The 23221-nt window shown below is 53.0% G+C and overlaps 8 protein-coding genes across 8 annotated transcripts; 4 read left to right on the forward strand and 4 right to left on the reverse strand.

Moving 5' to 3' along the window:
* Positions 1-263: 263 nt before the first annotated feature.
* Positions 264-3498, forward strand: Z517_11081 (uncharacterized protein; the record flags this gene model as incomplete). The annotated part of the gene is made up of 8 exons (XM_013424689.1): positions 264-290; positions 372-920; positions 970-1286; positions 1336-1603; positions 1657-1709; positions 2935-3056; positions 3134-3273; positions 3325-3498. The coding sequence occupies 8 exons, from the start codon at positions 264-266 to the stop codon at positions 3496-3498; spliced, it is 1650 nt and encodes a 549-aa protein (XP_013280143.1).
* A 1282-nt stretch (positions 3499-4780) lies between these two features.
* On the forward strand, positions 4781-8097 carry Z517_11082 (uncharacterized protein; the record flags this gene model as incomplete). Its single annotated transcript, XM_013424690.1, has 4 exons — positions 4781-4889; positions 4958-5194; positions 5241-6085; positions 6139-8097. 4 exons carry the CDS (start codon positions 4781-4783, stop codon positions 8095-8097), a joined length of 3150 nt encoding a protein of 1049 aa, XP_013280144.1.
* Positions 8098-8342: 245 nt separating this feature from the next.
* Positions 8343-9239, reverse strand: Z517_11083 (uncharacterized protein; the record flags this gene model as incomplete). Its single annotated transcript, XM_013424691.1, has 1 exon — positions 8343-9239. One exon carries the CDS (start codon positions 9237-9239, stop codon positions 8343-8345), a length of 897 nt encoding a protein of 298 aa, XP_013280145.1.
* A 1976-nt stretch (positions 9240-11215) lies between these two features.
* Z517_11084 (uncharacterized protein) lies at positions 11216-15094 on the forward strand (the record flags this gene model as incomplete). Its single annotated transcript, XM_013424692.1, has 1 exon — positions 11216-15094. One exon carries the CDS (start codon positions 11216-11218, stop codon positions 15092-15094), a length of 3879 nt encoding a protein of 1292 aa, XP_013280146.1.
* Positions 15095-15645: 551 nt separating this feature from the next.
* Z517_11085 (uncharacterized protein) lies at positions 15646-16974 on the forward strand (the record flags this gene model as incomplete). The annotated part of the gene is made up of 1 exon (XM_013424693.1): positions 15646-16974. One exon carries the CDS (start codon positions 15646-15648, stop codon positions 16972-16974), a length of 1329 nt encoding a protein of 442 aa, XP_013280147.1.
* A 13-nt stretch (positions 16975-16987) lies between these two features.
* Z517_11086 (uncharacterized protein) lies at positions 16988-17752 on the reverse strand (the record flags this gene model as incomplete). The annotated part of the gene is made up of 1 exon (XM_013424694.1): positions 16988-17752. The coding sequence occupies one exon, from the start codon at positions 17750-17752 to the stop codon at positions 16988-16990; it is 765 nt and encodes a 254-aa protein (XP_013280148.1).
* Positions 17753-18903: 1151 nt separating this feature from the next.
* Positions 18904-19902, reverse strand: Z517_11087 (uncharacterized protein; the record flags this gene model as incomplete). The annotated part of the gene is made up of 1 exon (XM_013424695.1): positions 18904-19902. The coding sequence occupies one exon, from the start codon at positions 19900-19902 to the stop codon at positions 18904-18906; it is 999 nt and encodes a 332-aa protein (XP_013280149.1).
* A 563-nt stretch (positions 19903-20465) lies between these two features.
* On the reverse strand, positions 20466-22393 carry Z517_11088 (uncharacterized protein; the record flags this gene model as incomplete). The annotated part of the gene is made up of 2 exons (XM_013424696.1): positions 20466-22272; positions 22332-22393. The coding sequence occupies 2 exons, from the start codon at positions 22391-22393 to the stop codon at positions 20466-20468; spliced, it is 1869 nt and encodes a 622-aa protein (XP_013280150.1).
* Positions 22394-23221: the final 828 nt, after the last annotated feature.

A 23221-nucleotide genomic window follows, 5' to 3' on the forward strand; every position in this document is an offset into this window, starting at 1 on the left:
CAACAGTAATAGTTCTTTCGTGGGGCTTTTCTTTCGAGTTACAGCCTCGGCGGTGGTCCCACCAATTGCCCCAAAAACACCTGAGAGCAATAAATAACGAAGGATAAGAGTGGAACACCAAGAAAGGAATACGATATACATAGGGTATTCATTTCCCAGATTCTTTGGGGAAGTGGTAGAAAATCATCACGACTACCACGAATACCACGAATAGGCGCGCTGGGACGGTGGGAAAGTCATCTCTCTACAAAAAACTCGGTACCATGGGAAAACAAACCCCTGTCAACAAGGTGGGTTAACCACTCAAGTGGCAGGGCTGGCCTGTTTCCCTGCCCGCATTCATCTTGCTGACGAGTCGCATACATGTCCAGGTCGTCATCGTCGGCGCTGGCCCGTCGGGATTGTTGCTGGGGATCCTGCTCGCAAAGCAGGGGGTCAAAGTACAAATCCTCGAGGCGGCTGGAGAACTGGACAAGAATCCCAGGGCGGCTCACTATGCCCCGTCGGCAGTGTACGAACTACATCGAGCGGGAGTTCTCGACGACGTGAAGGCCCAAGGCATCCATCCCGATGCGGTGTGCTGGCGCCATCCTGACGGCACCTTCATCGCGGGCATTCGAAGTCGGTTCGACATAGAATTCCCCATGGTTTGCCTGCCTCTGGATCAGCTCGATGTCCTCCTCCTGCGACATTTTCTGGCTCAACCAGATACCGAGGTTTTGTGGAACCATAAAGTCGTCTCCATCGAACAGGACGACAACGAGGCCAGGGTCCACGTCGAATCTCCGGTGGGGAAGAGGACGTTTGGCGCCGACTACATCGTCGGATGTGATGGGGCAAACAGCCAGATCAGGCGCTCACTTTTCGGTGATCTGAATTATCCCGGGGAGACCCTACAGAAACAGATCATTGCCACCAATGTGAGTTCATCAAACTGGACAAAACGCAAGAGACTGACATCCCTTAAAGGTATATTACGACTTCCATAAATTCGGGTACTGGGACTCGAATTTCATCATCGACGAAAACGACTGGTACATGGCGGCTCGAATCACCCAAGATGGACTGTGGAGGGTAACGTATGGCGACGTATGGGGCCTGTCGAACGAAGAGTACCTTGCAAGACAACCCGAGCGGTACGAGAAAATCCTGCCTGGACATCCGAAACCGGGAGATTATAAGCTCGTCAGCGCCAGTCCGTACAAGCTACATCAACGATGCGCCGAGTCTTTTCGGGTAGGAAGATTCTTGCTCGCCGCCGACGCTGCTCATCTATGCAACCCATTGTAAGTCCTCTGGCTCAGCAAACGATTCAAGCTGACAAGTCGGTTGAAGCGGTGGGTTGGGCCTAACTGGGGGAATTGCTGACGTAGGGAGCTTGTTCGATGCTCTCGTGGCGTTGAAGGACGGAAAAGCAGACGATAGCATTCTCGACAAGTATAGTGAAGTCCGGCGCAAGAAATGGGCCGAGATCATCGATCCCATGTCACGAGCCAATTTCCGACGCGTTTGTCTAGACGAGGCCGAGTCGGAGAGACAAGAGTTCTGGGAACTTTGTAAGAAGATGGAAGAGGATGAGGAATTGGCTCGGCAGATGGCACAGGTGAGTGAGGTATGACTTTATGAGCGTATGATCGCCATGCTGACGCCTAACAGGGAACGAATATACTGCGAGAGGATTTTCGAGAGTATTTGACGGCGAGTGCAGCGTAGGCAGAATCAACGAGGTCAACGAATATGTCGACAATCGTTGGATAGATCATCGCAAGAAGTGATAGTCCTGGTATTTTAGCGAATAATATAGCCGGGGCAGACTGCAAGGAAGACTTAAACCTCATTTTACAGTTATAAACATCGATCCAAAGCGATTCCAAACGCTCTCGGCTCGTGGGTGCTGGTAAGGATGTTTGGCGGGTTGGCTTCTGTGTCACCTGGAGAAAAGCCCGCATTGGCTGGAAATAGGAGCCGGTGAACATCTAAAGGGCAAGACAGCGACGCTGACCGAACCACCAGAATACATCAAGGCATTCTGTGAGCATCGCTGAGACCGTTAGAATCGCAGCAGAGTAGAGTGGACGTCCTCTAGCCTCTAGTAAGGGGATAGTACAAGTAGAAAGGGGATATTATTATGCGCAGCGGTGTTTCCGTGGTCGACTGAACCTGTCGTCATTGCTTGGCGGAGATGGACTGCCACTACTGTCCCCTCAGGTTCGCTCCCTCGAGCCTCGAGTGGAGTTGGTGGTAAAGAGGATGCCTGCAACATCTTATTCGTTCTGCAACACAAATCTGGATCGCGGACACCCATCGAATCTGACATTGTTGTTCTTCATTGCATTGTTTTGTCTCTAGCAAGCCGCATTTTGATGTCTGCGGATTGAGGGTCGTTCTTCGTCTCCGCAGTTTTGCGCATCTGGCCCTTCACCGACATCAATGCGATTGCTATCTCAATCGAGCCCATCACTACCAACTTCAGCAACGACCGATTGACCTCATTCTTCCCCCCACCGCACACTCAGTACCAAACTCTGACAGATTCCTCGAGATTGACAGCCATTCGCCTTTTCGTCGAGTCCTACTTCCAGAGTCGGTCGGCACATCTATCCGGAGTACCATAGTTTACAAGCAAGAGCTGGCATACACTCCTTTTGGTGGCAGGACAGGGGAGGATGGCAGACTTTACACTCGTGCCCAGTGGGCATGGCAGTAACTACACTGGCATGTTGACAAGGAGCATCGCCTTTTCTGGAGCTCTTTTCGTCTTCCTTGCAGGCATGCGCATCTCAATCCATTGATCCCAAGTATGATGCAACTGACCATTGACTTAGCGTCAGGAATGACGATTGCATCAATCGCTATCCCCGACTGGATAGCATTTGATGGGAGCACAGTGAGTGGATGTGCCTGGATACAAGGTTGTGTCTCACTGGTAAACAGAATCACGGAACCTCGATACGATATAGCTACGGCCTACATCGAAGATGTTCAAATACAAACCTCCCTCCTTCAAATATCACATACACTTCCGCCTCCAATTGGCATTGCACACAATTTCCCCGGTACGAAGACTGCCGGGGGGATGACCGATACTTTTGCAGCATGTGGAGGTCGGTAGGCTTTTTAATGTCCTTTGCAGTGGTGCTGGAGGGCATGACACTGGCCGCATTTGCCGTCCTGCTTGTGGGTGGGAAGCAGAAGAGAGAACAAGGCTGGGGCGTCTTGACAATATTGGTGGCATTGGCAGCGTTTGTCCAGGCCATTGGAATGGCGTTGATGGTGAGAAATGTCTCGCTCCATGGCGCAACCTGCAACTAATCAGCACAACAGGCATATCTGTACGAGAACGACGAGCGATTTTTTTCCGGCTGGTATCTCGACAAGAGTTGGACCATGTGTACGATTTCATGGAGCTTTGAAGCATTATGTGCGGTTGCTATTACCTTGGCAGCAGTAACACTGCCGAGTGAGGGAGGATACGAACTGATTCCAGATCATGGCTAACCCGGGTCAAAAATGATCCGGAGACGCTAGATGTTGAACAATGTCGGAAGATGTTGTTGCTGAGTATCCTTCGCGCTGGCGGGATTGGATCTGGAATGTCGCCTTGACTGCAAAATATTTGATGTTGTGACCTCGGGCGTTGCGTCTGTGGGGGAATATACACGGGATCCCTAGAAAGCTGTTCGCAACCAGCTGTAATATAGAGAACGAGTTATTGTCGGTACCATGGCTGCATAGAGGCGGTGTTTGAGCATTTGACGGTAATTGCCGTGAAACAAGGCGACCACAAGGAAGCCGGTGCCGGAGGAAACCAACCGAAGTCGAGAACATGTGAATGGATGAAGATGCGGACCAGATAAGCATTGAGAACGGCCCTGGCGTGGCGCCGCTTTTGATTTGCAGCCCAAGGCATGTGATATTCAGATGTGGTTGGATGCCGGATTCCGGGGAGTCTGTGCCTGATTAGGCAGGGATTGGCGAGAGGCTTTAAAAGCGGCCACTTCCCGATGGATACGAGATACGCAAGGAGCCAGAAACGGATTCAAGAATCTGGAGTTTCAATTAGCACCAATGCCATGCAGAGTGTTTTAAATTCACCCATTAATAACCCGTTATCTAATTGGGCAAGGGGTAACTTGACCTTCCTGTTTTTGCTTCTACCTTGCGAGAGCGGCTTAGTTTGGTGCTTGAGTAATCCTGTGTACTTTGAACACCATACGTCAATCGGCCGGTGTCTCGCTCGCATCGGGACAGCCGCAGCCAAAGTTGCGGGAAAGGATTAGGGTGGACAGATGCGATAGGCCCGTGAAGACCCTCAAACCGTCCTCACTCGTATTGTGGGGGCTGTGTGTTGTGTTTACCTAGGTACAATAAGATGTGATGCAACTGACGGGCCGATGATTTATCCGATTCTGCGCATCGCTGGTGTCACGTCGGTGATGGTTATCCCGCAGGAAGATCAGAGCAATTGACCGGCCTCACTGAATCCTCTTTCCGCGAAGGGAAGTAGCTGCACCTTAGTCAACCGCAGAATGTCGGACAGTCTCCTTCATCATGTCAACTCCCGCAAAATGTCAGATGTTCAGAACAAGGTCTCAACGGCTGAGGCCAAGACGGAAAGTCAATAGTCGATCCTTGCAGACTGCTCAGCTTGGGCTCGATCGACCTCCGTCGTGCTTAAATACCGGTGTCTCGCCCTCGGCCTTGTCCAAGCTTGTATCTGCCTGAGTCCGATACAACACTCACTTTCCCTGCTACCCAGACCAGCTCAGAGATCGACAACATGTCGACGCCTATCCCTGCGCCTCCCGGACTTCCGATTCTAGGAAACGTCCTGGACATTGACCCAAACCATGCCAATCAGAGTCTTCTGCACTTGGCCGACACATATGGTGAGTTCCTTGGAACCAACCGCTGGCTAAGACGAAGACTGATCATCGTGCTAACATGCGTCTTGAAGGCCCCATCTTTAAACTGACCACCCTGGGCACTGAAAGATATGTCATCAGCTCGGTCGAACTCCTCAATGAGGTCTGCGATGAAAAGCGCTTCTGCAAGGCTGTGTCTGGTGCACTGCAACAAGTACGAAATGGAGCAGGAAATGGTCTCTTTACTGCCTACCCTGGTGAACATGACTGGGAGGTGGCTCACCGAGTTCTCGTGCCTGCATTCGGTCCGATCGGTATTCACGATATGTGTATGGTCTTCTCTCCTGCTTCTCTAAATCGTGCTGATGTGTGTAGACGACGAGATGTACGACATTGGCACCCAGTTGATTGCAAAGTGGGCGCGTGGTGGCCCTGAGCAGAAGATTGCAGCTACGGATGACTTTACTCGACTGACCTTGGACTCTATTGCCCTGTGTGTCATGGATAAGCGCTTCAATTCCTTCTACTCGGAGAAGCTTCACCCCTTCGTGGACGCAATGGTGGGTTTCTTGCTGGAGTCCGGGCGCCGGACTCAACGCACCAGAATTGGGTCATTACTCAACAGATCAGTCGAACGTCAGTACTATCAAGATATCGACACCATGAGGACCGTCGCCAAGGAGATGGTCGATCACCGCAGAGCAAACCCGGTCGATAAGAAGGACTTGCTCAATGCGATGCTGTTCGGCAAGGACCCAAAAACGGGAGAGAGGATGACAGATGATAGTATCATCAACAACATCATCACTTTCCTCATTGCGGGACACGAAACGACCTCGGGGCTTCTTTCATTTGCCTTCTACCAGCTTTGCAAGAACCCTGAAGCAATGCGAAAAGCTCAAGAGGAAGTCGATTCAGTGGTCGGCAAGGGTCCGGTGACGGTCCAGCACCTGACGAAATTACCTTATATCGAGGCCGTCATGAGAGAAACCCTCCGACTCAACCCTACAGCTCCCGCGTTTGCCCTCAAACCACTGGACACAGTGGCTGGGCCCGTGGTGCTTGCTGGGAAATACACCATTCCTCCGGGCTCCCCCATCATTGCCCTCCTTACAAAAGCCCACCGTGATCCTGTCGTCTATGGCGCGGATGCCGAGGAGTTCAAGCCAGAAAGAATGTATGGAGAGAACTTTACAAAGCTGCCACCCAACTCTTGGAAGGTAAGTTTGAATCTATCCACTGAGTAACGAATATTTTGCTAATTGGATGCAAGCCATTCGGAAACGGCGCTCGTGGATGCATTGGGCGCCCTTTCGCATGGCAAGAAGCCATCCTGGCTATCGCTCTTATTCTCCAAAACTTCAACGTCAGATTGGATGATCCATCGTATCAGCTGCAAATCAAGCAGACCTTGACCGTCAAGCCAGACAACCTGTTCTTACGAGCCACTCTGCGTGAAGGTATCGATCCAGTGACATTGGAGAGAAAACTGTACGCAGGTGTCCAAACCGAAGACGCTCATCACAAGGAACGCAGTGCGTTGGCCAAGAAAGTGGGTGGCGTGGGCAAGCCAATGCTCATACTTTACGGGTCTAACTCGGGCACCTGTGAAGGACTGGCACAAGGTCTTGCCAACAGCGCAGGAAATCGAGGCTTCAATGCTTCAGTAAAGCCTCTGGATGCTGCTGTCGAACACCTACCAAGCGACCAACCCGTCATAATCATCACTGCGAGCTACGAGGGCAATCCTCCCGACAATGCCGCGGGGTTTGTGGAATGGCTCAAGACGGTGGATGCTGACAAGGTCAAGAACGTGCAATTTGCTGTCTTCGGCTGTGGCCATCACGACTGGGTCACCACCTTTCAAAAAATCCCCAAACTGATTGACTCCAAATTGGCCGCTAAAGGAGCAAAACAAATCGTGGAGCGTGGACAATCCGATGTCGCCGAGGGCAAAGTGTTTGACGACTTTGACATGTGGCAAGATGAGAATCTCTGGCGTGCTCTATCTGCTGATGGAGGTTCTGACGAGATCGCGGAAGCTCTAAACATGGAGATCAGCACCAGTGCTCGTGCTTCACATCTCCGGCATAATGTGCAGGATGCATTGGTTCTGGAGAACGAGCTGTTGACCGATCCCTCCATTCCAGAGAAACGACACACCGAGTTCCAGTTACCAACCAACATGACGTATGAAGCAGGAGACTATCTTGCGCTGCTGCCAGTCAACAACATGAAAACAATCTCAAGGGTGCTCCGCCGGTTCGGGTTGCCATGGGATGCCATCATGACACTGGCCAAAGGTGCACATACCACAATTCCAACAGCAACACCCATTGCAATCACGGGGGTGTTGGCTGCATACGTGGAACTGAGCAATCCGGCCAGCCGTAAACACATTGCAACTCTCGGCAAGTACACCAAAGATGAATCTGTCCGCAAAGAGGTCCTGGGCATCACTGAGCCCTTGTCGGTCTTGGAAATCCTGGAGAAATACCCGAGCATCGAGCTCCCCTTTGCTCTCTACCTCGCTATGCTACCACCTATGCGCATTCGACAGTATTCTATCTCATCCTCGCCACTGCATGACCCGACCAAAGTCAGCATCACATACTCCGTGGTCGGTGCTGACACGAACCACATGGGCGTCGCAACAAACTACCTCAAGCTCCTGCAGCCGGGCACACGAGCGCAGTTGATGATCAAGAAATCACACGCGAGCTTCCATCTACCGCTAGACCCCAAAACGCCCATCATCATGGTCTGTGCCGGCACGGGTCTGGCGCCCTTCTTGGGGTTTGTCCAGGAACGTGCCGTTCGCATCGCCGCCGCTGGCGGAAACCGCGACGCTTTTGGCGAGGCCCTCTTGTTCATCGGTTGCCGCTACCATGACAAAGACCGCCTGCACGCCAAACAGCTGGATGTATGGGCCGAGCAGGGGGCTGTCAAGCTGTTCTACGCATTCAGCCGCGAGCCCGAGCGATCGGAGGGGTGCAAATACATACAAGACCGACTCTGGCGTGAGCGCGATACGCTGAGCAAACTGTTTGGCGAGGGCGCCAAAGCGTACATTTGCGGCAATGCCGCACTGGGCAAGGGCATCGCAGACGTCGCCGCAAAGATTGCCGTCGAGGGCGCCAAGAAGGCAGGAAAGGACTTGTCGCACGAAGACGGCCTGAAGTGGTGGAACAAGTTGAGGGGCGAGCGCTATGCGGTCGATGTCTTTGATTGAAGCGGTGATTTGGATAACACCTGGGTATGCTAGGGTGAGATTGTTACGCAAAGCTCGGACGGGAAAAGCCATAGTGCGCCATAACCAACATCAAGTCGTAGTATGTATCAAGCCCGACATGGGAGGGCAGCAGACGGGAATTCCTTCGGGTATTCAGTAATGAGGAATGATATTTGATACAGATTTCCGTCCTAGGAACAAACAACCAATGCTGCTTCACCATATACAAGAGTGGTTTTCTCTCTCTACCACAATAAATGCTGGCGCTGCGTGGTGACTGGGCGATCGGGCAAATGCACCCACATGTTCTTGCCCAGCCTCTTCTTCAGCCGGCGTGCCTCCTTCTCGGCCTTTTCTCTCGTCCTCGTCTTCTCTTCCTTCAACAGCACGGTGAGGCCCGTGTGTGGCGGTCTCATGATGTACATGCGTCCTCGGGCGCGGTAGTCCGGTTCTCGTCCGTAGGGACCGCGGTTGGTCCACGCCTGGGCGACGTACATGTCGGTGGGGTCGGGAGCGACGCCCTTTTTGTACGTCTTCAACGGTGTCTGATGCGGGAGTGGTGGCGTCTCGCTGGGATCTGCTTGCAGGAGCTCTGCGTTTTGGTTTTCAGATCCCGCGCGGCCCAGACCCATGCCCTTGACGACGATGGCCTCGTTCCGCGCTTGGATGAGGTGCTGCCGGACATCCTGGGCGACTTTCTTGTTTGAGAATCTCATCTGAAGAATCGCCTCGTCGATGGATTTGCCGGCAATTTGGCGGGCGAGCGGCGCAAGCTTCTTCATCGAAGTCTTGAAGAAATGCGATCGAGACATGTGGCTACGCTCGGTCCGGGCGATCTTCACCTCCTTCGAGAGCCGGCCGCGATGTCTGATTTCTCGGATGACCATCTTGCGCTGCCATCGTAACCGGGCTCCGGGGCGCGGATTGAGAGCTTGTTCCATGTTTGACGGATTTCGCTTCTCAAAGGCATCTTCGACGAGGAGGCCGGTCGGTTGGAAGGCTTTGCGCTTCAATTCTCCCCCAAAAGCGCTAGAGGGAGCGAGACCTCCTTGAGTGGCGTTTGCCTCGTAGTCTTTTCGTTGCTCGCTCAATTTGTCCTGGGCTCTTCGAGCTGCAGCCTTCATTCTTTCTACCGGGGTCATTGGTTTCGCACTGGGTTCCGTCGTTTTGCCGGGAGATGGTTTTGCTGAAGGCGCGCTTGATTCTGTAGAGGCATATCGAACACTGGAGGTATGGAGCGACCTGCTGGCTGAGAGTTGGAGAGCGGACGTTTGACGACACAGCTCGACCAGGGGTGCAGGATCTGTTCGTGATCGACACGCTACAAAGCAGTCAGTAACTCGGGTTATAAGGAATGAAAGGGAACGGAGGACTTGCCTCTGCAGATGTGTCGCAGAGACATCTGCTGGGTGTGCATCATGACGGGCTTGAGCTTAGAGCAAGCTCCGTTACATTGGGAACTGCTGTTTCAATGCGAATCAATTCAAGCGACATTGGCTTGAAGACTTTCCAGATGGAGGCTGTTGAAAAGTGCTTGGCAACGGAATAATGTAAACCCACATCCGAACGCACGCCCCTTTTCTGGACGAGCCTTTTCGCCTGCCTCTGCGATTACACCACAACCAATTCCATGTTGGGCGACACGTAAGAAGAATGAATGTCTCCCATGTTTGATGATGGAAGAGATGATTCTTGTGACATTGATGATACCAGAGAAAACCCATGCGACATGATCCCCAAGTATCTACTTCTACACGAGAAGCGTCACCCAAGAAGGCAAAGCAGACTGTTATGGCCTGAGCACGAACCCGGCCATTAGGTACTGGTTGGAATCCGAAGTGGCATTTGACAGCTGCCGTTGTTGTTTAATGGTTATCTCAACGAAATCTACCCGAGAATCCGATACACAGAAGGAGAACCAAGTTTGAACAAGCAGAGCGATTGTGTATCAGGGATCAACGACCAAACCTACTCGCAAGTCTTTGGATTGTGAACAGCATTGAGTCTTTTCTAGAGACCTTCAAATCTTGCTCTGAGGCATTTGGAAGGGTTTGTTGACTCTCACTATGCTGGATGGTCTTGGTGCTCGACATTGATTGCACGCTATAGGGCTACTGCAAGAGGGTATACTGACAGTGCACCAACGGTAAGCATGCGTCTTCTCTACTGGCTGACAACCTTGGCCTTTGAAGGGATAAAGCACAAAATAGGGATCTGCTCTGAAACAGTTCACAGGCTCCAGATGTCGCAGGGTCAACAAGCACGAGCAAGGATAAGTCGACACGATATCGGAAACAGAGGCCGAACGTCCAATGGATAGAAGCTTTGATTGTGCATGAGGTGACCGCCCAGAGTGCGCGCCACAGCTTCGATCAATGCCTATCTCGGTGGTCAGATGTATAGACTGACCTTTGATACACGCTGTATTATGTACCTTCTTGTCCTGTGGCTCAGTGAACCCCTCAGACCCATCCGCCCCGGACCGTTACACCTTGGCAGAGGACGTCACCGTGCGTTGGGCACCACCAGGGCCGGCGTAAGCCCGGAATCGGTACCCGGCATTTTGCGGTTGGAGTTTGGCAAGCCCGAGTGATCGCTTGGGCCATCAAATAGCCACTAGCAGGGGAGCTAACGGTCTGGAAGCCCCCCAGGGCAACAGCTCCTAGCCAAGGGAAAAGAGCCTGGCCCCAGCCCGAAGCCCCAGCCTGCGACTCTTTCGCATGCAGCCTCTGCCTGTCCTCTCAGCGACCGGAGTTTTCATCCAGCTCATGCACTCGAGGTTTAGCAAAATATTCCTGCTTCCTAGCTCTCTGACCCTCCGTCATTCCTTAACTTTTTACTTTGCCTGCACCCCGTGTACCCTTTAGTAGACCCTCGTTCCACGCCTCTCCGCTTCCTCGTCTACACAAACGCGCATAAATCTCAACCACCTCGGTCCCTGTTTCGTGCCCCTCCACACAAGTCCTGCCTTCTCTTATCGGAGGTCTGTCGGGTCCTCACTGAAAGAGGAGCATGGCCTCCTTAGTGAGTTGGGGAATCATCAAGTTGGAAAGAGTTGGAGCGGGCACATTTATCACATCAAGTTACTCGATAACCAAGAGACAGTAACGGTGCGACTATGGATATCAATTCTCTTCTTTCTCCCTCAGACAATGGTCGCGCCAATTCACTCACCCCGTCAACTGGCACTCCGAGTCTGAATCTGAGCCATTCGAATTCGACCTCGAATTCGCATTCACAACCACAATCACAATCGCAGTCGCCATTCAGGCATGTTCAAAGAGCGCAGTCGGGGACTACTGGCCTGGTGAATTCACCTTTAGGTCGCTCTGTTCAAACACCATCGAGCATTCCTGCCCATGTCAGAAGTCCTGCTCAGCAGATCCCGCACTCATCGCCGCTTATCAGCCCCGTGCCTGCGGGTACCGCATCTGCTCATTTGCCTCGATCAAATTCCACGCCGACTATGGAGTCATTGGCAGACTTCAATTCCTCAAAGCCCACTCTACCCAGCCGTGACTCAACCGACAGCCAAATATCATCATCGGGTCTCTTCCCTCACCTCACATCAGCTGGGGCGACTTCAAACCCTCGCGCATCCATAGACATCAACATGGTTGAGACGCCGCAGACGGTTATACGAGCAGACTACACCGACACTTCTCTCCCCGTCGAGGCCCAACAAAGACTGGCTGTTCTGGCTGCGCACGTTCAAGAAACGCCCTCCTCGTATGAAACCCACAAGGAGATCATCAAAATCTTGCACCAAGGCTTTGTCGACCACATATATCCCTCGTCCAGCCCAAATGCTCACGGGGATCCTCGACAATACGACCTCCTTGCCGACCTTCGGCGTGCTCGTGAGAACTTGGACAAGCTCTTTGCAGTCGGGGAGGAACAGTGGCTGGATTGGCTTCAGGATGAGAGCATTCTTGCACACACGACGGACGAGCGAAGGGCTGTCGTGGATAAATGTCGGCGGGCGGTAACAGAGGAATACGGCAGCACACGACTGTGGTTAACTTACGGTGACTGGGTCTTGTACTGCCACAAATGGGCTCTCGACTCTACTGGAGACACGCAAGGCGACGTTGATACGGAACGCTTGAATGGCCGCGAAATCTTCAACATGAGTACCGTCTTGGACACATGGACTGAAGCCGTGGAACGAACAAAGCATGACATGACCCGCAGTCATGAAGTCTGGAACAAGTACATGGCCGTTCGATTTGGTGATGTCACCCAAAAATTGTCCTCTGCCGATGCCGCCTCCGTTCTTGAACTGTTCGAAACCCGTTTGCGCATACCACATGCCGAATGGCAGCAGACGTTCCAGGCATTCTCGAGCTTTGTCTCCGCCAACATACCGGCAGATCAGTACGAGGAAATCATGGCGTCAAACCTCAGGGACTCTGCGAATGCAAAGAAGATTTGGAGTGACAGAGATGCGTTAGAGACAACTCTGCTGGACACTCAAAACGCTGCTGATTCTGCTCTCGAATACCAAGCATTCTCACAATACATTGAGTGGGAGTGTGCAGAGCAAAACAGGCCACAGACACAGCGGAAAGGTAGGGGCAAAAAGACGCAGGAGGTTCGAAACCCATACTTCGACATGGTCGACGCTCTTTATCAACGTGCGGAACTTCGCTTCCCTTCGGTGCCTGCGATATGGGAAGAGCATGTCGATTATTTGATCGAGAAGTCAAAGCCGACGTCGGATTTGCTAGGCGTCTTGTCTCGAGCCACAAAACACTGCCCGTGGTCAGGGTCGCTGTGGAAACAGTACATGTTGTCCTCCGAACTCGCAGAACAGCCGTTCCATGAAACCGAGGACATCAAGCACAGAGCCACCAGGACTGGGCTTCTGGACGCTGCAGGCATCGAGGAGGCTCTGGTCGTTCATGATGCATGGTGTGGTTATCTGTTGCGGCGGACCAAACGTCCCGATGCTGTTGAAGAAGACGCTGATGTCGCGGAAATGGGAATCCGGTCGTCTATCGAGGCAGTGCACAGTCTTGCTTCGAAGTTGGGTATCGGAAGCGCATTTGACCCGTCCTTCCGCCTCCAGCGAAAATATGTCGAATATCTCAAGTCCCAGCGCCGGCTCGACAATGCAGGAGCACAATTCAACGATGCTGTGGCAGACTACGGGAAATATTACAAGTTCTGGCTACGTTATTACGAGTTCGAAATGCAGAAATCCATGCATATCGCCTTGCTCCAACGACCAGGGCCCGACCAGTTAGATTCTCTTTCTTCTGCCCCATTTGCTGTGGGGGTCTTGAAACAGGGACTCCTTCATCCCGGCTTAGACTATCCAGAGCCACTCATGGAAGCGCTATTGAGTCATTGTGAGGACTATGAAGATGCTGACGAACTGCAAAACGCTATAAGCTTGGTACGGAAAGTCCAGAAAGAACTCACCGCAAGGCGACAACAAGAGGCCCTTCAAGCAGCAGAGGTCGCAGCGCAAACAGAACAAGCCGAACAAGAAGTGGCTAGTCGGACAGAGGAAGTCGCCAATGGTCTTCACATTGGGAAACGCAAGCGAGACGAAGAGTCGGAGGACGAAGAGGGAAAGAAAAGACGACGAAACGAAGAGGCCGTAGAGCCATCGATTGAACCCGATGTGCCCTCCACTGAAGAGCTGAAACGTGATCGTGAACACGCTAGCGTGCTGGTGCAAAATATCCCAACCAACGTCTCCGAGACAAAAATTCGGCAGTATTTCAGCAGCTGCGGTGTTGTCAAGCAGGTCAAGATTTTACAAGACGAAGAAAACAGTGTCATTGTGGAGTTTGACGATGCCGACGCGGCTTCTTTCGCTCTGTCCCGAGATGGACGCGAGTTTGAAGGTGCTGAGCTCTCTGTCATTCTCAACACTGGATCCACGCTCTTTGTCACCAATTACCCTGCTGCCGCTGATGAATCATATGTTCGCAATCTGTTCCGTCCGTACGGGGAGATTGTTAGCGTTCGCTTTCCTTCTCTCCAACGCAACAAGAAACGCAGATTCTGCTATGTCGAGTTCAAGCGGCCTTCAGATGCGCAGGCTGCGACCGAGCTTGACAACAAAGACATTGATGGGTTGAAATTAGTAGCCAAAATATCCAACCCAGCGATACGACACTCAAGACAAGAGCGGAACAGTGATGGCAGGACGATCTTCGTGGGTCAGCTACAATTCAAGGCCACTGCCGAAGATATTGAAAAGGTCTTTTCCAAGTATGGATCCATCGAGCATCTCCGACTTCCCAAGGATCAGAAAATTACCACCCGGAACCGAGGTATTGCTTTTCTGACGTACTCCAGTTCGGAGGAGGCGCAGGCTGCTCTGGCCATGCATGGCGAGGAGTTTCAGGGCAGGAAACTTACTGTCAATATGGCTTCCGAACGCGACGGCCGATCTGGTAAAAGCGTCAACGGGAGGTCGAAATCTCCCTCGCTGCACCCGGACGCGGCTTCTGATACTTCCAGCGTACCGAAGACTGTGGACCAGAACGCCATTGAGGAGCGACGGGAGCGGACTGTTGTCATTTGCGACGTGCCTGACATTGTGAATGAGAGTCGCATCAAGGCTGTGGCGGAAAAGATTGGTCCCGTGCGCAAGGTGATCCTGAAGACCAACCATCAGGGCGCGTTGATTGAGTTTCAGAATATCCCGGATGCTGGCCGGGCCATGATAGAGCTCGACAACCTGGAAATCCATCCTGGTCGCCACATCCGAGTCACAACGGAAAAGGACATGTTGCAGCAGAGTCGGGAGCACAAGACAGATCAATTTGCTCGACGCCCCGCTCCAGCTCCTGTCACCTCTGTCGGTGGTCCAATCAGACGTCCGGCACAGCCAGGGGTCCGAAAGAAGGGACATCTAGGTCAACGATCGAGTATATTACATGCGCCACATGAAAAGGACAGCACGATCACTGATGGAGAGAAAGGAAGTGGAAAGAAGACGAATGATGACTTCCGAAATATGATCAACCAGAGTTGAGAGCCCGGCAACTGGGTATTTACGGGACATAGTGGGATGTGAAATGGATGACAGCTGCGTGGGCTTTTCTTCGCCTTGACATTTTGCGACCTGTATTATAGAAAAATATAGCTGGGCAACCTCATTAATGGCGTGTGTATGACAAGATACCCACAGTAGATAAGTAGTTGACTTCTGAGGGATGAAGAAATTGGAGACAAGAAGTCTAAGAATGGTGTCCAGGAAGGAAGTAATTAATGACAGTTGATTGATTGATAGAGTGGAGTGTATTGACTGCGTCCGTGGAGGTTGATAAAGAAAGTACCGAGTAATAATAGTGGCAGCCTCGTCATATGCAGAATGCGAACTCGGATTGGCTCAGACGGCAAAGCATCAACCCGAGTTGATCATTCATCCATCATTTATCCGCGAGGTCCATCCCTGCTGCACCACCATCATCTGCCCTCCACCCTGCCCACTATTTATATCCATCAGGGCCCTTCTTTTCTCTGCTTTTCCATGACCTTGGAAATAAAGACGGGCACCAACCGGTCTTCACGTCCAAACCCACAATGAGCCAATCCCGCCTGCGGCACGTTGCCGCCCACAACTGGTCGACCTTTCGGCGACAGCCATGGAACGAGATCTCGGGCTCGCTCGGCGACTTGGGCACGTTCCTACCGATTGTGATCGCCCTGGCCGAAGGCCACCAGATTTCCCTGACGACCACGCTCATCTTCACCGGCGTGTACAACATCTTGACGGGGGCCTTCTTCGGCATCCCCCTTCCGGTGCAGCCGATGAAAGCGATCGCCGCCGTCGCGATCCTCAAGTCCCTGACGGCAGGCCAGACGGCCGCGGCGGGCATCTTCGTCTCGACCTGCATCTTGCTGTTCAGCGTCACGGGGATCCTGTCGTGGTTCACACGGGTCATTCCGATCCCCGTGGTCAAGGGGATCCAGGTGGGCGCCGGGCTAAGCCTGATCATCGCGGCGGGCACCAAGGCGCTGTCGTCCCTGTCGTGGACTAGGCCGTCATGGGCAGACAACTACATATGGATGACTCTGGCCTTCGTCGCGCTGTTCGCAATCAATCTCCGCCCGCGGACGCCCTATGCCCTGATCCTGTTCCTCGTCGGCGTCGTGTTCGCCTTGATCCAAATCACAGGCAACGACAAACACCACCTTCCAGGATTCCAAATGTGGCGTCCCTACACCCAAGCCCCCTCGGGAAGGGAGTGGAAAACGGGGATCCTGGACGCCGGCATCGGCCAACTCCCCCTGACCACACTCAACTCTATCATCGCCGTCGCCCACCTGGCCGCCGATCTCCTCCCGGACATTGAAACCCCCTCGGTCACGGCGATCGGGCTCAGTGTTGCGGCCATGAATCTCTTTGGATGCTGGTTCGGAGCCATGCCCGTGTGCCACGGCTCCGGCGGGTTGGCGGCACAGTACCGATTCGGCGCTCGCTCGGGCGCCAGTATCATCTTCCTCGGGTGTTTCAAGCTCCTCCTGGGCATTCTGTTCGGCGAGAGCCTTACAGATCTCCTGCATAGATTCCCTTTGGCACTCCTCTCGGTCATGATCATCGCGGCTGGACTGGAGCTCGCTAGTGTCGGAGAGAGTCTGAACACGCCGCGGGCGCGAGACCTGGGCAAAGAAGCGTCACGCGCAAGACACACCGACATCACAGACGAAGAACAGAAGCAAAGATGGAGTGTGATGCTTGTGACGGCTGGCCTGCTTATCGCGTTTAAAAACGATGCCATCGGCTTTTGCGCCGGCATGTGCTGTCATTGGAGTTTTCAGTTATCCAGCTATCTAACACAGAGAGGAGCAAGTAATCGATACACTGAGACTCCCGAAGATGCCGAAGAGCGCGAGAATCTTCTCCCATGAGAAACCTCAAAAGTCACCAAGGTATCTCACCCTCGGAATTTGAATATGTCCCCGTTACTCCATCAGGCCCTTGCGCCACCAACTCGGCAACCCTGACAGCTCCCAATTTTGGATGCAATCCCTCTTTGTTCACGTCTGCATTGTTCAGACCTGTCGCACGATACCCTGGACACACCGTGTTGACCTTCCATTGCGGGTACAACTTGGCGTAGTATACGGCGAGCGCGTTGACGGCGGATTTGCTCGAATTGTACCAGGGTCCCTTGAACATGATGCCACGATCTAGAGTGGTCTGTATGGATCCCAGGGTGGAAGTGATAAAAATGATTTTGGGCAACTTGGACTGTTCGAGTAGTGGCAATAGTTTGTCGGTGAGGACGGCAGTCGAGGTGACGTTGACGTTCATGCAGAGGTCGAATTTCTGCCGTATCGTGGCGTCCTGAGGCAGATGCTGTGCGGCCGTCCCGGCGTTGTTGATCAGGATGTCAAGCCTCCCAAAATGCTGTCGGATGGCCAGGAAGCAGTGCTCAATAGACTCGTCATCGGTGATGTCGAGCTGGATGGGGTTGACGTTGATGGGGGCGCCCATGCTCGCCACCGCCTCTTCGCCCTTGTGGGTGTCGCGGCATCCCATCAAGACATGGTTGTTGGGGCTGTCGCCGGCGAGCCTCTTGACGATTTCATAGCCGATTCCTGTATTTCCGCCGGAGACGAGAATGATTGTTTTGCGCTGTGCGACGATGCTCGAGGGGCGAGTTTGGAGTTGTGGTCGAGACATTATGGAGGGGTTAGAGCCACGGCGAGAATTGAACAGGGTTGCGGGAGTGATAATTAGGACTTGACCTGATGCTGAAGCGGTGTCAATCTTTAGAACAAGATATTTGAAAACTGTCAGTGTATCCTGTCCTATTGACAAGGAAAGAAAGGAATAACAATATCTGGCCAAAAAAAAATAAAAATAAATCAAAGGCGAAATCAATGGGATGGGATGTGATGTTATGTTGCCCTAAAAGAGGAAAGGAAGTCGTGACCCACGGGGGAATTTCCCCTCCTATGTACTCCCTTGGTAAGTTAGTGGCAGGTTTGTAGGCTGGTCTGATCTGGTCTGGCAAGGTACCTAAGTAGGTAGGTAGGTACTAATAATCGTTCCTGTTATTATTATTATTATACCCCGTAGTACTAGTTTTAGGAAATGGGTGATGAATTCTGATCTGTACCGTCGTACATACGTCACCAAGCAGGACTTTTGCGGGCAAGAGGCAGGGGCGAAATCGGGAAACGGACATGATGGAGTAACCGGCAGTTTTTCTCTGTGCCCTGCCCAATGAAATACGATCGGTATATGGCTGGCTGGCTGGCTGGCTGGCTTCCTGGGACTTGGGTCTTTTGGGTTTCTGCATGTTAAGCACACACACACATGATGTCTCTAGGCAGGCCATTGGGGGGTTTTATCTCCGAGGCGGGGAAAAAGAGACCAAAAAACGATAAAACGACTCGGATGCGTCGTTTCTTCGTTTGATACATATTCCGAAAATTTTCTTAAATGCCCCAGCACGTGCTCTGGATGTGGGTTGGAAATAACTCATGGTCAATTTTTTTAGAACTTGTGCTCGATGCTGGTTCTTAGATTCGCTCCAAGAATGGAGAACGAGAACGGGGTCATGGTCTGGTCTGGTCTGGTCATATTTTGGGAGTCGGGTGTGGGTAAAGCGAAGCTACAAGTATGTACCTACCTGACAGAGAGATATAGATGCGGTGGGAAATTCGACAAAGACGCTCTGAACGTCTGGACGTCTGGCACAATCGACAAGGACATGCGTAAGAAAAAGAACAAGGCGAGACACTTGGTTTTGGTTTTCTCTCCCTGGACACCTAGGTAGAGAAACGAGTCATCCCTTTCCCCCCGGATTATCTACCTTCTTTTGTAGGTTATGACTTCCCGTCCAGCTTCGTAAACGCCCCCGGCCCGCCAGGGACTTGCAGCCAGTTCTTGTCGTCGTAGTGCTCCTGGCCCTCGATCAGGTGGAACGTGTAGATGATGCGGCCCTTTTGGCTCGTGTTCTTCTCGCTCTTGTGCAGGATGTTGCCGTGGATGAGCACCAGACTACCGGCCTCGACCTCGCCCAGGATGTATTCCTCTTCTCTGTCGGAGGGGGTCTCGTGCTCAAAGTCCCGCGGCCACTGTCCGTCCTCGGCGAGCACGCTCTCAAACGTCGTCCCCGCCGACCCGTCGACTTGCCTGCGCACGAAGCGGTCGCGGATGGGCGCGCGTCGGTGGCTGCCCGGCGCGAAGCTCAGACACCCGTTCTCCGCGCGGGCGTCCTCGAGCGCGATCCAGAACCCCACGGCCGACGGCCGGTGTGTGTACAGGAACGTGCTGTCCTGGTGCGGCGGCACGGCCCCCCCGATCTCGGGCTGCTTGCAGATGACCATGCTCTGCAGGAGGCGCGGGTCGCGGTAGCCCAGGTCGCGGGCGATGGCGGCGTTGCGGCGCCCGACCTCGCCGGCGTGCGACACGGCGCCAAACTCGGCCACCAGCCCGTGCAGGTTGTGTCCGATCTTGTTGATGGCCTTCTCCTTGGGCTTGTTCAGCGTCCCCGTCGCCGCGTCGAACGCGTCCTCCTCGAAGAAGAACCGCACCTTGTCCCCCGACGTCAGGAAGTAGTCGTCCCCCACGTGCGTCTTGTCCGTCGGCTTGCCCGCGTCGTCCGTCCCCGTCGTGAACTTCGTCATCGGGTGGTCCTCGAGCGGGAACTCGCTCAGCAGTTGGTGCGTCTTGGAGAGGAGGGTCTGGCACGTCTCGCGTGACAGGTACGACGGGATTATAAGGTAGCCGTCGCGCTGGAACGAGGCGACCTGTTTGGGCGTGAGGCCCACGACGGGTGTTTCTGATGACGGCGGGTCTGGCGAGATTCTCGAGGGCGCCATCTTTTGAGGGGTTCAGAAAATGGTGCCGGAAATTAGATGAAGGCTGTAGCTAGTGTTCAGTAGGGCTGTAAATGTACCTTACCTGGTGCATAGAGGTCTATTGTGAAGGTGAGGAAAAATGTCAGACTCGGTCCTTTCGTTCACGCCGATATCCCAAAGGCGGAGAACAGCGCGGGGGGTTCAATCGCTCTAAGATCAGATCCACTGACGTAGACATCAAAGAAAGTCAGATGCGCCTCACGCTTGGTATTCTCGACTCCGCGCCAAGACGAGGTAATTCGACACCCAGCCAGCTTAACCCTCTTCAGGACGAGGGTGATACCGATTGTCTGAAAGAGCAGAGGATGCACCTTATAATATATGGACTAGATAGATATGGGTCGCGTTAGGTTTCTGGTGTAATGGTGATATTTGGGCCGGCTAGGAAGATGGGCATGGCAATTTGGTGAATTGATGAATATGATTCCAACTAGGGATCAGACTATCTAGTATATTCTGTACATCGTTTCGCAGTTGAGGGGACAGACATGTACTCGGTCCGGAGTATAAGTGCCAGATAAACACTAATATTGGTGACTCATTTCCGAATGCTGCTCAACCTTGGCCTGCGGTGACGCTTTCAAAAACTCCAGAGTCAACGATCTCCCTTCACCAAATTGTGGCTGGATGCCGTATATTCGAGCAGTAGCGGGAATTTGCTGCGCAGATCCAGTTTCCATGAGAACCCCGCCTTTCCCTCTTTGGTCGTGCAAATCGGTCGTGTGAAGCTCCTCCGAGTACAAGGTGGCTTCAGCACATACGGCAGCCAGGTTTGAGTCCCAGAAACCATCACGCCGATTGAACTTGGACAGAATTTGCAATGCCTGACGTCGTAGCTTTGGCTCACGACATCGAGTGGCGATCAAAAAAACTGGAGGTACTGGGGACAAGGCCGTGCATGTGAAAACCGCTTTGTTCAAGATCGGTAGACGGGAGAAGTATGACGGCCGTAATGTGCCAAAGTCTTTGTCCTCCACACGTTCCAGTTCACATGGGTCGCATTTGGGCTTCAGGCCCACAAATGCCTCGATGATGGGAGCCGGTGTCTTTTTGCGTTTCCGCGGCTTGGTGGTCGATAATGTCGATTCATGTCCGCCAGTGTTCTGAACATGCAGCAATTCTTCAGCAACATCGACCATGGACCGGAATATCGGCATGCATCCATCATAGTCCATGACCTCATTCGGAGAATCTAGCAGTAGAAAGAGGCGGCTCACAAGGTACCAGAGTCGGAGAATCAGGGCCGCTTCACGGTGGTGATTCGCTTGAGCAGGACTGCGTGTCGAGTCTGGAGATGAAATCCTATCAAAGGCCTTTTTCCAATGATCGAGTTGTTGCGAAAGTGGCAAGTACCAGGTGTCACGTAACGCTGCCATCTCACTAGAAGACTTGACCAGTTGTTTAGTGGTCGCTTCCAGTGTCACTCCGGTGAGCCGATCCACGATGATTTCGAGGGATTCAGTGGCAGCTGCTATGGACTGAAAACGATCTGGTAGATGGGGAGGCGGACTACCTAGAGAGTGGCGAGCTGTATGCACAGTTTGTTGCCCAATTTCTGCCAGCTGGCGTTCCAAGCGTCTAAACAGAATGGTCAGGGTGGAGAGCGGAAAGTATGGTCGCTGTTGGTTAGCATTTGATACTCCGACTCGGTCCAGTTCTCTAGAGACGGCTCCATACGTGTCGAGGAGTTTCAAACCACTGTGTACATGAGCCTTGGCTGAGCCGAGATGTCCCTGTAGAAGCTCGCAGAACGTGAACACAATGCAAGCTATCAAGGTCACCTCCATGCATCTCAGGTCCTCGTTTGCTGCGACGAGAGCTTTGATCGCGGACGAGTATTGCTCCAGGCCAGTCCTCAAAAACCCCGAAGCATGCAAAGCCTCATCCTCATATTCTTGGTGAAAGCCTCCTAGAGCACAGACAGCATGACGGATAGCGGGTTCATGGTAGGCGGCCTGCAGTAGCAGCCTGTTCCAGACTTCCGTCTCTTCCTGAAAAGGACCACACAATTCCAGAGACGATCGCAGCTGGTAGAATTCAAACGCCCGTCGTTGTCGTGTGTCTTGTAGGAAAAGGGCTTCAGACAATGACGGTCCGTGGTTTAGGTAATTGACAAACGTGAAGGATCCCGTTTTTCCACGTTCCGTTGTAACCTCGACATATCCATCACAGGTTCGACCGCGCGCTAGGCACCGCTGGCATTGTGGCTTCGTTTCGTCACATTTGACCTTGCGGATCCTGCGATTGTTGTCAATGAGGGGTGCTAGGAGTGGTTTCGTGTACAAAGGCGCAACTACAGCCAGCGCCCGCTGAATCTCGGTACATGCGAGGCTGACCAGGTGTCGGCTTCAGGCAATGGATTAAATTTTGACAAAACGGATGGAACTCACTTGCAGGTTTTGCAGCCCGTTCTTGTATATGCACGATGCTTGACTTGCTTGGTCGACGGCATCGCAGGCTAAAGTGCAAGGCATGACAGAGGCTGGCACAATAGGCGACAAGCGAACGATCGGACTGCAGGAAGATTCGGGGCTAAACAGCACTCTTTGCCTCTGCTGTGGCGCTACTGGCCCGGCCATGGGTGTGACGGCGAGGGGGCACGAAAGGATGCGGTGAGGCGGGTGCCTGGTGCTCAGATCTTCAGGCAGGGAGAGTAGTAGTAGGTAATAGGTAATGTTCGAGAATCGTCCCCTCGTCCCAATCCAGGGGCCATCAGGCTGATGTTTCGGGAGGCTGGCGGGGTGTGGGTCTGAGCCGCCAGTCGGCACGCCCAAAGCGCTAAGCCTTTCGCGAGCGTGACTCCCGAGCCATTCCATACAAAGACCACCTCTATGGTGCAGCCTCGTCGGTTATTTTCAGGTACCACGCCAACGCACTGAGATTGTCGATCTCAACTTGAAAAGGCATCTTCGCAGACTGCCACGGCCCCGTGCTACTACTCTCCGCGAGATTCGCTCGACACCATGCGTATTCACATGCCTCACTTATATCGAGTAGCGGGAATGGTTGACTCCACCGCATCCCTTACACTCGAGGCGAGTCAGCTTCATCCCTCCGTTACTGAAGCAGATTGACCTATGCACATCCCTTCTCGCGATTGGACTGTTCGCAATGCCTTCACCTGAAGAATGTACGCATCCGAGATGATGGGACGCGCATTCACCGGCTCTAACACAGTGTTTCTGTTGTTCCTCAGGACAAGGGTAGTCGCCTTATGGACTGACAAGATATAAAATTCTTTGGACCGTTGTTCATGTCAGTTCTCCAACCTTGGCTCCTT

The sequence above is a fragment of the Fonsecaea pedrosoi genome (genome assembly GCF_000835455.1).
Source record: "Fonsecaea pedrosoi CBS 271.37 unplaced genomic scaffold supercont1.7, whole genome shotgun sequence".
Classification (NCBI taxonomy): Eukaryota; Fungi; Ascomycota; class Eurotiomycetes; order Chaetothyriales; family Herpotrichiellaceae; genus Fonsecaea; species Fonsecaea pedrosoi.